Here is a 12,109-nt window from a genome sequence, read left to right as displayed (position 1 = left end):
AGGCTGGAAGGGACCTCAGAGATCATCTACTCCAATATCCCCACTATAGGCATAAAGAGGCTCACTGATAGGAATTGTAGCTTCTCCTTACCTGACTTCATTCCCTAAAAATCTGATTTTGAAGAGCAGTCCCTTTAATGAAGAGCTCTCCCTGTCACAGAATCAAGCCATACCACTTGATGGCCTTTCAGGGAGTGATAGTTATTACCGAAGAGAAGATTGTGATGCATGTCAAAACCTTATCAGAGCACTGATCTGGCAAGCAGGGTTTATTTTAATGCTAGCCTTATGCTTAACTAAATTGATCATAATTTTGTGTATTTTTGCCTCCACTGAGTCACTATTTCTAGGTGAAATAATATCCCCTTTTCGGATTCAGTATTAAATAGAGATTCTGTTCTCTCTTTTAGAAGGCTCTTGCACTGTCTTTACTCACATGAACATGGGCTCATCATCAACAGAACTGCCTTAGGGCATATTTCATGTCCCCTGACCTGCACCCCCTTGATACTCAAGTAAAACTCCAGTCCTTTTTCTGTGACTCATGCCAACGAGTTCATATCCTCTCCAAACAAAGGACAGGACTGAACACAACAAATGTGATTCTTTCCTGCTTTAAACTGGTCTTACACTGGGTAGTTCAGATAACATAAATCAAGCTACTTCTGGTTTAGATAGGTACAAGAAGTGTTAAGTCCTACTGAGAATAACTTTATATCAAACTAATAACTGGCCCTAGCCAGTCAACTTTGTATATAACTAATAATTATAACCAATTATTGTGGCCTTCCAGTATCTTAAGGCAGCCTACAAGAAAGTTGGGGAGGGACTTTTTAGAGTGTCAGGAACTGATAGAACTGGGGGGAATGGAAAAGAAAATAGAAATGGGTGGGTTCAGATTGGATGTTAGGAAGAAGTTCTTCCCCATGAGGGTGTTGAGCCACTGGCACAGGTTGCCCAGGGAGGTGGTGGAAGCCTCATCCCTGGAGGTTTTGAAGGCCAGGCTGGATGTGGCTGTAAGCAACCTGCTATAGTGTGAGGTGTCCCTGCCCATGGCAGAGGGGTTGGAACTGGATGATCCTTGAGATCCTTTCCAGCCCTAAGAATTCTATGATTCAAATGGCAGCATCCTTTAACTGGTAATATTACTATGGGTCTCCCAAAACAAATAAACTTGGATGGAACTTCACTCACCTAAGAAAATCTTCCTTCAGGATAAATAAGAAGACAATTTGCCAAAAGCCCACCACATTTTTTATGTTTCTTTTTCTTTTCCCTTCAAAATAAATGCTATTTGAAATTGCATCCTAAGCCTTGAAACACTGAGTCTACATTCTCTGATTCTATAAATCAATTCTTTCTCATCTCTCAAATGTGCCAGTCAGGAGAGGAGATTTCTGAAAGGTTTTCTTTGTTGTTGTTGATATTGATTCTTGAAAGTCCTTGTTACCCTGTCAAGTCTCTGCCTTATCAGACTGCAGACGCAGAATCTCGCTAAAATCCAGGATGGAAATCAAAAGGAGATCACAAAATTGTTTTAAAAATCCAAGGAAAAGAGTATCTAGTGATGACGTTTTATCTCCTAAGAGTATCTAACAATCACTTTTTATCCTTGAAGAGCACCTAGTGATCCCTTGTCAGCTTTAAAGAATGATCACTTTTCATCTCAACACAAAAAAATAAAGAAGAAAAAAAAGGGGATGAACAAGGACTTGCAGTTAAAAAGAAAAAACAGAAATATTTGTGGTTAAAAAATAGGAAGTTGGAAATTTCCCCCCATCTAACCCATTTTTTAGTCAAAAAGCAAAATGAGAAAGAGTGAAAAGTCAGAAAACCCCCCTCCAGAGCATTGCACTCTGAGATGATTCTCCATCCTCCAGCAGTGGCAACCTCTTACTAAGGTTTGTAGGAAATTGACACATCCTGGCAGGTAAAGAATAACATTCACCCTCATGATTTCTGGGCTGGCTACAAAACCAAACAGCAGCCAGGGTTTCTCTCTTAGCACCCATAATGGTGGCGCTTGTCCTTCTGCTTCTCCTATTTCTTACAATATTAAAGCTTTTATAAAACAGTTCAGTCTCTTTAGTTGCACACAGGAGTAGCTACTAATCCCCTTCATCAAAACCTGCCCAAGGGGACTATCTTTTCTCAGTCAACAGCAGAGGGCTAGTTCCATTTTATTGCTATCAGTGGAAATGTTGCCTCCCGTTTCAGATTGAATCAGAACCTGAATACTTGATGACCCTTTGCTGGGAGAGTGTGCTAAAAAATCCACATTCTTCCTAGTGTGCTAAAAATCTTCAGCCTTACTATTATTTTATAAGGCTTCTTAGTGGTCAAGGGATATGTGAGAGCAATCTTGATCCCGCTCATGTCAGTTGTAAAATCCCCTGTATTAAAATGAAGCCATAAATTGGGGGGTGATTCAAAGCATTCTTTTCAGTGTTATCTTCCTCCAGGGTCTATAAATATTTTTGTAATACATATTTATTTCAATAGCATCCAATCTAAACATAAAAATGGTCCTAAAAAGAACCAAAAAAAAGGCTATTGAGATAAGATTTCCTCTGATACTATTTATTTTTGTATTGTATTGTATATTTTTTGAGTAGCTTAGAAGAAACCAACTCTGGTTTAAATTAAAGGGCAGATAAATGCCTAACAAATATAATAGGCATGCTTAATAATATATATATATGTATATATATGTATATATATATAAAATATGCCTATATATGCCTAATATTATATATATTATATATACCTCACATATAAATGTTGCTTTAACCAAGCTGCTACCCATCCCAATTTTCCCCCTTTCATTTTATTTTGGTTTATAACAGGCCCTAACTCAAAGATGCTAAACGAACTTCGTATTTCCCATCCCCCTCTGTAGTCCCACCTATGAAAACTGCACATGCAAACACTGAATCCATTGGCATGGCCTCACCTCCTACAGAAGGTATTGAACTTCAGAGCTTCTGGACCGTGTGCTATTTCAAAGCACCACCTACCATTTGCTCTTCGCTTACTAAGGATTATTTTTAAGTGTTAATAGGGTTTGGGTGCATTTTTTTTCCCCTCCTCTTGTAATGAATGGCAGATGGGAGGTAAACAGCTGATAAACAGGATGCAGGATGAGTGTAGTGTTTGGAGTATTGACACTAAGGACAGGAGGTGTTACATAATAAAGCACAGTCACAAATGATGTTTTCCTCCTTATAATGAGTGAAATCTGATAGAAATGCTAAAGGCAAATTGTTCAGCCATAAATGTCATGCAGCCACTCAGCGAAGATCTTCATTGGGCCTCGATAATATCTTATTTATTTTCACCTTTTAACATTTTCAGCTAGGGTCTCTGCTCTCCAGTTTTGCCATGATTATATTTTCCTTTGCTACCCTTGCTCTCATTTCATTCCTACACCTCCATGTCCTGTTCTAGGTACACAGCATAGGTAATTTCTATGCCTAGACAGCTGCAAGCAATAACACATTTACTGGCAGATTAATTAATGAATTAATTAAAGTTCTAGATGCATCTGCAAAGTAAATGTTCACACTCCTTCCACTCACCAAAAACAATGGGCACCGAGTCTGACTCGTGCTTTACGCTGTGATGTAGCTGTAGAAGGGATCTGTGAACTGCTGCTTTTCTACATCTCTCTCTTCCTTGGTAAAATATTCATTCATTTTGTGGTCTTGGAGGATGTACATCCCCCCCTCTCCCCCCTTACCCTGTTGTGTTCTCCCCATCTGACTGGCAGGGTCAATTGCTCAAACACACTGCAAAGCCTTCACGCAAAACCCTCTGCCGAATATCCCTTCTCCCCAGCAACAGTTTCAGGAACTCACGAATAAAACACCAATTTGATTTCAACCACGTTATCAGAGGCAAGTATCAAACACAAAAGGGACGCTGGGTCTCCCCCTAACCTACAGAAATAAACCCAGGTTGGGTTTTTTTGCATTTAATTCAGGTAAAATTCCATCTCTTCCAAGCAGCCACCAGCTGCTTGTGACAAGTGTGTCTGTCCCCTCCCTTGACTCCAGCCAAGCATCATGCTGGCTACCCCTTCCCACTCGGGTAGCACCCAGAAGCCATCTTTCCTCTGCCTGGGACAAGCCCAAATCACACCCACCTCTGGAAGACACCCAAACAGCACCCTCCTCCTCCTCCTCCTCCTTCCTCTCACCCAGCCTCGCAGAGACAGAAGAGCGATAGCACCATGGTCAGCGACAGAAACACGTGGAAGGCAGGGAGGGGAAGGCAGGGAGGAGGGGAGCTGGAGACTGGGCAAGGAGGGACAGGAGATCCACTCATACAGATGAAACTCCATGCAAGCCTGGCCTCCTACCCATCCCCTCCAGGGAGCCATGGCGAAGGGGGGCGATGGGGTGAGCCCTTACCTTCACTGCAGTCCTTGCCACGGAAGCCTGTCTGGGAGCAGTCGCAGACGGCCTGGTCGTTGAGCACGGAGCAGACGCCCCCGTTGAGGCAGACATCCTCCCTGGCACACAGGCGGCTCTGCTCATCATCCAGCCGCACCTCCTGGCTCTCCACCGGCGATGCCTGCGTGTAGTTGACCCGCACATCTGTTATCCAGCCCTTGAAGGGCTCCCGGTCCTTGACAGAGGACAGCGTCAGCTTGAGCGTGGCCGAGCGCAGCTCGGGCGGGAGCCCCCCTAAGAAGAGGCCACTGAAGACAGTCATGTCCCGCCGCTTGGACTTCACCTCCACCCACTTGGCCTCGGTCCGGTCGATGATCAACGTTGTGTTCTTGAAGTGGCGGCGGATGACGATGGCGTGCCAGAGGTTGTCGTTGACGGCCGTGTCGGAGAGCAGGGTGGCGGGCTCGGCACAGAAGATGGAGAAGCTGAGCTGCAGCCGCCCACCCTGGGTGAGGATGAGCTCCAGGAAGTCGCAGAAGCCCTCATCATCGAAGTAGAGCACCAGCCCGCTGGAGCTGCGCGTCTTCATGTTGAAGCTCATCTCGCTCTCACAGCAGGCGTTCCACTTGGGGAAGCGGGTCCACTGGCCCTCCGCCCCTGGGAACTCCAGCCCGCTGCCCAGCTCGGCCCAGCAGCCCAGCAGCAGGGCCAGCCAGAGCAGCAGGCAGCCCCCCGCGCCGCACCAGCGCCGGCCCCATCCTGCGCGGCCTGGGGCGGGCGAGTGGGGCGGCAGGGCCGGCGGGGGACGGCGCTGGGGCCCCGGTGGCAGACAGGGTAAAATCTTGCCGGGCACGGGCCACACTGGGAAGTTTGGGCACACTCACCCCTGCCCCCCGAGTAGCGGGGGTCACTGCAGGGGACTCCCCGGGATGGGGGGCTGCGAGTGGATGGGTTAGGGACCACCAGAGGGGACCCACAGTTGGGGGAAGATGCTGTTGAGTCTCTTCACTGCTTGGCTAGGCTTCGCAAAAGGTGTCCAGGGGCGGGTGAGTCAGCAGAAATTTTCCCCAAAGCCAACATTACCAAACTGGGAGAAAAACCAAGAGCAGTGGCAAAACCCTCCTCCAAGTGGATCCACCAACTCAGCAAGACTGTAGCGATATCCCAGCACGTGCGCACCTCTTTTTACATCCTCTCTGCCAGCTGTAGTTTCCCAGGAAGCCAATTACCGATCCCAGCGCTCGCCTCCCTAGGACAGATCCTCTTGTCAGATCACGGACTGTCTGCCATGGTGCTAGAGCAGCGTCAGCAGATGACAAGACTCATCGCTCATGGTTTCCTGAGCTGCCTCAATCCCAATGGGGTTGAAACCCAGAAGCTGTCAAACAGCCGAGTGGCTACTTGACATGCAAAGCCTGACAGCTCCTCTTGTGTTTGCTTGCAAAAGGCCAAGGCTAAGATCCAGGGGGGGTGATTTTCCTCTATTGTTTCTGTCTCTAATCTGCAAGGAATTGAAACAGAATAATAAGAAGCGATGACTAATAACATGATAAATCATAAAGCTGATCAATAGCGGATTAATTTTTTTCTGGGCGACACTATGAAAATGAACTGCTGCTGTAATTTAGGAATGAGTGAGAAATCCTAACAATCTGCAGCGCTAAACCTAAACCTCAATGGATATGCTCAGACCAGATTACATTTCCATGGCATAACCTATACTTCAACGACTTACCTTTTCCAAAAACTTTCAGCTATTTTAGCAGCATATTTTTTTATTCTTCCAGGGACTATGCCAAGAAGAGAAGGTGGTCTTTAAGCTGCCATTTGTTCTATGCTGCCGTTTACTCGTGGCAATGGCAAGCACCTGCGAAGCGGTAAGGTCCTATTCGTGCCGACGATGCTACCAAGCCCAGTTCTAGTTCTTTCCAACACAGCTCAAAGCCATATAAAGTGACCTGAGCTTCCAGCAGGAGCTGGCAGGTTCCACTGTATGTGGCACACCTACTGGTTTATTTTCATGGGGTGAGGAAAAATTGCAATGGTTTCTTAGAAGGCTGTTTTGTGAATGTTTCAAAGCACATTTTATTCCCTGCCACCTGGTTTCTTTTAGTGCTGAGACTCTCCGTTATGGCCGGGGAAAATCCAATTCAAGGCAGCTCTGATGTTGACATTATTCACAATGCAGATCAGCTAATCCCAGGTGTTAGTCCTCTGAAACAGGCTGCAGTATTTTATGTCTGTTTACTCAGCTGCCCTTATTTAAGAGGACAACTCCTCATTTTAAAAATAATATATATGCCACAGTTTGGTCTCTTCCTCTGAAGAGGTCTTTGCATTCGAGGCGGTTCAGCTGAGAGGCTCCCCTCTCCCGTTTTCTCCCCCTAAGCCCTTATCTCATTTTTGGAAGATGGGTATTAGCAGATCTCTCCTGATGGAGAAGAGGATCTTCAGCACCTCCCTCCCTCACCGCTTCCCCTTCACCTCCCTCCCATTTTTCAGCCAGCAGCACTTAGACAGGCAGAATACCATGTCCAGAGCTCCTGCCAAGTGCTTTGCTGGGCTAGTGTGCATGTCTGAGTGGGGAGAGGGGGCAGAAACGAGCCTGCCAGAGTGAAAAACCTGCTTTAATGCCGGCACACACCTCAGCTGCCTGCACCTGACACGTTCGAGAGGTGCTAAGTCACCTCCTACTCCCTCTTTATATTTAATTTCATTCCCCTAAACGTCAACACCTTTATTTTTATTATTTGTCACATGCGAGGCAGGCAAGAGCAGCAAAAAGCAGGCAAGGAGAACCCCCAAACTTGGCGGCCAGAGGCCAGCCGCGCAGCAGGCAGCAAATCGCCCAGAGGTTGCCCACCCCCACCCCAGCAGGAGCCACCCCTCGCAGTGCTGCTCCCAGCTGAGGGATTTCCGGCACCTCCGCTGCAAAATGTGGTTCCCGGGAGGCTCCGTGGCGGGAGGGAGACCCCGGCCCATTCCCTGCTCCTCCGGAGCCCGGCAGCCCCACCGCTCATCCCAGGCAGGGCGCGGGCAGGGCGCGGCGGGCTTGCGGCACCGCGGCCGAGCGGCCGCCCTGGCTTCAGCACCCAGAACAGCTCCGCCCTGCGCGGCCCGACGGGGCGGCGGCAGCAGCGGCCGGGCCCGGGCCCGCCGCTGGCGGACCCCTGCGCCCAGCGGTTTCCCAGCGGCCCCCACCCTGCCCGTGGCGTTGGACACGGGTGGGAGCCCGAGTGGGTGCAGTGGGGGCGAAGAGGGAAGCTGCGGGCAGCCGCGAAGGCCTCTCTGCGGCGGGAAGGGAGCCGATTTTGGGGTGCGTGGGGCGGGTAAGGTGCGGTGAGGAGGTTGCTGGGTAAGGGTATGAGACACAGCGTGTGTGGCCGGGAGGCGTTGTGAGAAATGACTCGGGGGGAGCGGAGCGTGTGGAGAGAGGGGGGTCCAGGCTGCGTAGGTGAAGGGAGAAGGGGGTTGCACATTGGTATATGGGGAAAGGATGTGCGGGGAAGGGGCGCGGGGTGTGCGTGTCACGGTAGCTGGGGCTGGGCTGGTCACTCGTGGGAAGCAAAGGGTGGTGAGGAAATGCGGAAGGTGCGGCGAGGAGGGGCCGCGAAGGGGAAAGGGGCTCCACGGGAAGTGCGCGGGGAGCAGGGGCACCGCGGATGTGTGCCCAGAAGGGAGGTGGAAGCCGGGCAAGGACGCGAGTGTGAGTGGAGTGTGTGCCAGAGCGATCCCTACAGGTGTCCGCGGAGAGCGGGGATCCCACCTCGAGAGCATCCCTGCCCGCCTCTGTCTGCGGCACCTGCCCTTCCCTCTACTCACACACACACAGCGGCAAGAGAAGCAAAGAGAGACAGAGAGGGAGAAAGAGAGAGGAAGAAGAGAGGGAGGGGAAGGAAGGTAGGAAAGAGAGAGAAGGAAAGACTGGAGAAAGAAAGGAGAAAGACCCATGGAAAAAAAAAAGAGATACCAAACAATCCCTTATGGATGACTGCCGGTATATTTCAGGCGCTGCCAGTAAACAGCACAGTCTTGTCTAGTCATTTTCAAAGCGGAGAGACACTTCCATGCGCGAAAGAGAACGATTTATTAACGTAGATACCTCTCAGCTGGGCTCTCAAGTACCTGAGATCCCTCCCAGCAATGAATACTGTGTACACACGTATGTAGCGAGAAGCATACACAAACCAACAGAAATGGAGCTGCTGCACTCGGCGCCTCACCAGGGCATTAATATGCTTCCCCCACCCCTCTATAACCATTATTCTCCTCTTTTCTTTTATCTTATTACAGAAAAATAAAAATATAGATGATTTAGTCACAGGTGCCCCGATTGAGCCTTTTCAAATTAGAAAAAGAGAGAGAGAGAGACACCCATAGGTCAATAAATCCTTAATAAATGCCGGCTCGGTTGGCATGCACCAGCCTCGGCAGAATGCTCGGTGTATAAAACACACAGCATTGTCTCCGGCTGCGGGCAAGACCGGGGAGTTCACAAATGACCGGATGAAATAAAAGGCTCTGGGAAAGAATTTAAAATAATAATAACAACAACAGCAACAAAAATCAACAACCAAAAAACCCAAACAACCTTGCTGCAGCCGGAGAAGCCCTCCAATTCAGAAGCAGACTTAACAGCATCATTAATCTTTTTCCTTTCTACGTAATTTCTAGAATCAAATTCTTTGCTAAGCGGCTAGAATGATCGATTTTGCTGCCCTCTCGGGCTGCAGCTGTATTTAATACGCCTGGGGGATAATTTTCTACCCCTTCGCAAACGCCCAGCATCGGCAGGGAGCTGAGCACTTTCGGGCACATATCGAGGAGAGCCGCGTGCCCCCTTTCCTCTCGACTCACAATGGAAAATGTCCCAAATTCTCCACGCACAAACCCCCTCGCCTCTCCCAGACCGCCGCCGCTAAATAATAGCAATATTGCCACATCCATTGCCACCGCCACCCCGGCTCCCCGCTCCCCCGAGGCAGCTCACGCCAGGGAGCGCAGGCAGCGGATTGATTTTATTCCTTAAGTCTCACAGACACCACCCCCCCACACCACCACCACCATCCCCTCCCCTCCTCCTCCCGCCTTTGCAAGGGACCATAAATCACCGCATCCAACCTTTCAACTTCTCCCTCCGCTCCACCATCTCCTTCCTCGCCAGCTACCTTAAACACAACGCCACACGCAAACCCACCAGCCTCTCGTCGCCGCCGCCGCCTCCTCCTTCTCTTCTTCGTCTTCCTCCTCCACCGCGGCCGCCGCCGCCGCCGCGGCCAAGCGCTGCTGGTCCTCCCTGCGCGTCGCCGCCTCTGCCCGCTCTGCGGACACGCCTGACACCTGCGCGGGGTGCGCCGGGCGGGCGGGCCGGGGCTGCCACTGCCGCTCGCCGACGGAGCGGCCGCTGCTGCGGGTGCGCGGCGGCGGCGGCAGCAGCAGCAGCGGGCGGGGGCGGCCGCCGGGAGCTGAGGAAGGTGGGGGGACAGAGGGGGAGGGAGGCGGCGCCGCCGTGTGACGCCGCCGCGCCCCGTCTGCCCGCCGGGGGCGGTGCCGAGCTCGCCGCAGCTCTCCCCACACGCGGCCCGGCACGGCACGGCGCGGCACGGCGCGGCCGGCTAGGCCCCGGGCACTGTCACCGCGGCCAGGTGTGTTGGGGGCTGCGCCTAGAGGGGAGCCGCCGAGGGCAGTGCTGGGCCCGGGGCAAGGCGGTGAGGAGCGAAGCTGGGTGTGGTGGCTCCGCAAGGCCGGAGGGTGAAGGATGTGCACCGTGCTGCCGTCTGATGGAGCGGGAGCTGGCAGGGAAGTGCCTTCTGTGGAGCATGAGGTAGAGGTGTAGAGTGTTTGGGTTGGAAAAGGCTCTGAGATCATCGGGGCCAACGGCTGCCCAGCTCTACCAAGTCCTGAACTAAGCTAAATCATAGAATCATAGACACATGCTTGGGAAAGATCTTCAGATCATCAAGTCCAACCATAACCTAACATCTGCCTGTACACAACCTCATCCACACGACTTTTAGATGCCTCCAGGGATGGTGGCTCCACCACCTCCCTGAGCAGCCTGTTCCAATGCCCAATGACCCTTTCAGTGGAGAAATTTTTCCTCAATATTCAATCTAAACCTCCCGTGGTGCAACTTGAAGCCATTTCTATTTGTTACCTGGGTGAAGAGATCAACCTCCACCTCCAACTTCCTTTGTCCCCTCATCTCCAGGCTAGACATCCCCAGCTCTCTCAGCCTCTCCTCGTAAGGCTGATGTTCCAGTCCTCTCAGCACCTTAGTGGCTCTCCACTGGACTCTCTCCAGAGGGCACTTTGGGAAAGCCTGGCCAATTTCTGGTGTGGTGCTAACCCTCTCTGTGTGTTGCCTCTAAATGGTCACAAACTATTAGAGCAATGGAAGGCTTTTCAAGACCACTTGATTAAGCTGTGTAGCAAGGATCTGACTATGTCAGACATGCTCACTTGTGACTGGCAGTTGGCCTTCTAACTTTGTACTCAGTGGCCTGTGGAAAGGTGATGAACTGATTGTAAGCGATTCGCTTGTAGCCTTAGGTCCTGGCAGCTTCTGAGAATAAAGAGTGATGTTTTTCATGCTAAGCCTCATACAAGCACTCCATCATTGGGCATCCCAGATTTTTTTGAGAATGATTCATAGATTCATAGAATGGTTTGGAACGGAAGGGACCATAAAGATCATCTGATTCCAACTCGCCCTGCCTTGGGCAGGGACACCTTCCACTAGCCCAGGTTGCTCAAGGCCTCATCCAGCCTGGCCTTGAGCACCTCCAGGGAGGGATCATCCACAACCTCTCTGGGCAGTCTGTTCCAGTGTTGCACCACCCTCAGTGGAAAGAATTTCTTCCTAATCTCCAGTCTAAAACTGCCATCCCTCAGCTTCAAACCTGTGCAACCACCCTTTTTGTTGTCCAAGGTAGCAATGTAGCAACTTAGTTTTGAACTGAAACTGCAAAAATAAGTGTAAAAAATTTTAATAAATCCTCTGCTGTGAGGATAGGATGAGGGGGAAGGGAAGGGAAGGGAAGGGAAGGGAAGGGAAGGGAAGGGAAGGGAAGGGAAGGGAAGGGAAGGGAAGGGAAGGGAAGGGAAGGGAAGGGAAGGGAAGGGAAGGGAAGGGAAGGGAAGGGAAGGGAAGGGAAGGGAAGGGAAGGGAAGGGAAGGGAAGGGAAGGGAAGGGAAGGGAAGGGAAGGGAAGGGAAGGGAAGGGAAGGGAAGGGAAGGGAAGGGAAGGGAAGGGAGAAGGAAGAGAAGAGAAGAGGAAGAGAAGAGAAGAGAAGAGAAGAGAAGAGAAGAGAAGAGAAGAGAAGAGAAGAGAAGAGAAGAGAAGAGAAGAGAAGAGAAGAGAAGAGAAGAGAAGAGAAGAGAAGAGAAGAGAAGAGAAGAGAAGAGAAGAGAAGAGAAGAGAAGAGAAGAGAAGACTTTAGAGCTGCCCTCCAATACTTGAATGAATTCTACAGGAAGGCTACAGAGGGACTTTTCCTGAGGGTGTCCAGAGACAAGACTAGGGGGAATGGTTTGAAGCTGAGGGAGAGCAGGGTTAGACTGGAGCTGAGGAAGAAGTTCTTCAGTAGGAGGGTGCTGAGACTGTGGAATAGGTTGCCCAGGGAGGTTGTGGATGCCTCCTGTGTGGGGGTGTTCAAGGCTGGATTGGATGAGGCCTTAAGGAGCCTGTTCTAGTTGAGAGGTGTCCCTTCCCA

General features: G+C 50.5%; 2 protein-coding genes across 2 annotated transcripts in view; both read right to left on the bottom strand.

Moving 5' to 3' along the window:
• Positions 1-9,777, bottom strand: part of NRXN1 (neurexin 1) — an 814,281-nt gene extending 804,504 nt beyond the window's left edge. Inside the window, 3 exon segments of the mRNA XM_068153449.1 lie at positions 4,413-5,127; positions 5,129-5,895; positions 9,592-9,777. Coding sequence (XP_068009550.1) covers positions 4,413-5,127; positions 5,129-5,152 — 739 coding nt within the window. The 5' untranslated portion in view covers positions 5,153-5,895; positions 9,592-9,777.
• Positions 9,564-10,262, bottom strand: LOC137448827 (uncharacterized). The gene has a single exon (XM_068153725.1). The coding sequence runs from the start codon at positions 10,260-10,262 to the stop codon at positions 9,564-9,566; it is 699 nt and encodes a 232-aa protein (XP_068009826.1).
• Between the last annotated feature and the right edge of the window lie 1,847 nt (positions 10,263-12,109).

Source organism: Melanerpes formicivorus, unplaced genomic scaffold (genome assembly GCF_026170545.1).
Source record: "Melanerpes formicivorus ecotype bairdi unplaced genomic scaffold, bMelFor1.0.p_v2 SCAF_26, whole genome shotgun sequence".
NCBI lineage: Eukaryota > Metazoa > Chordata > Aves > Piciformes > Picidae > Melanerpes > Melanerpes formicivorus.
The sequence above is the reverse complement of the archived record's forward strand: the minus strand, read 5'-3'. Positions and strand labels throughout refer to the sequence as shown.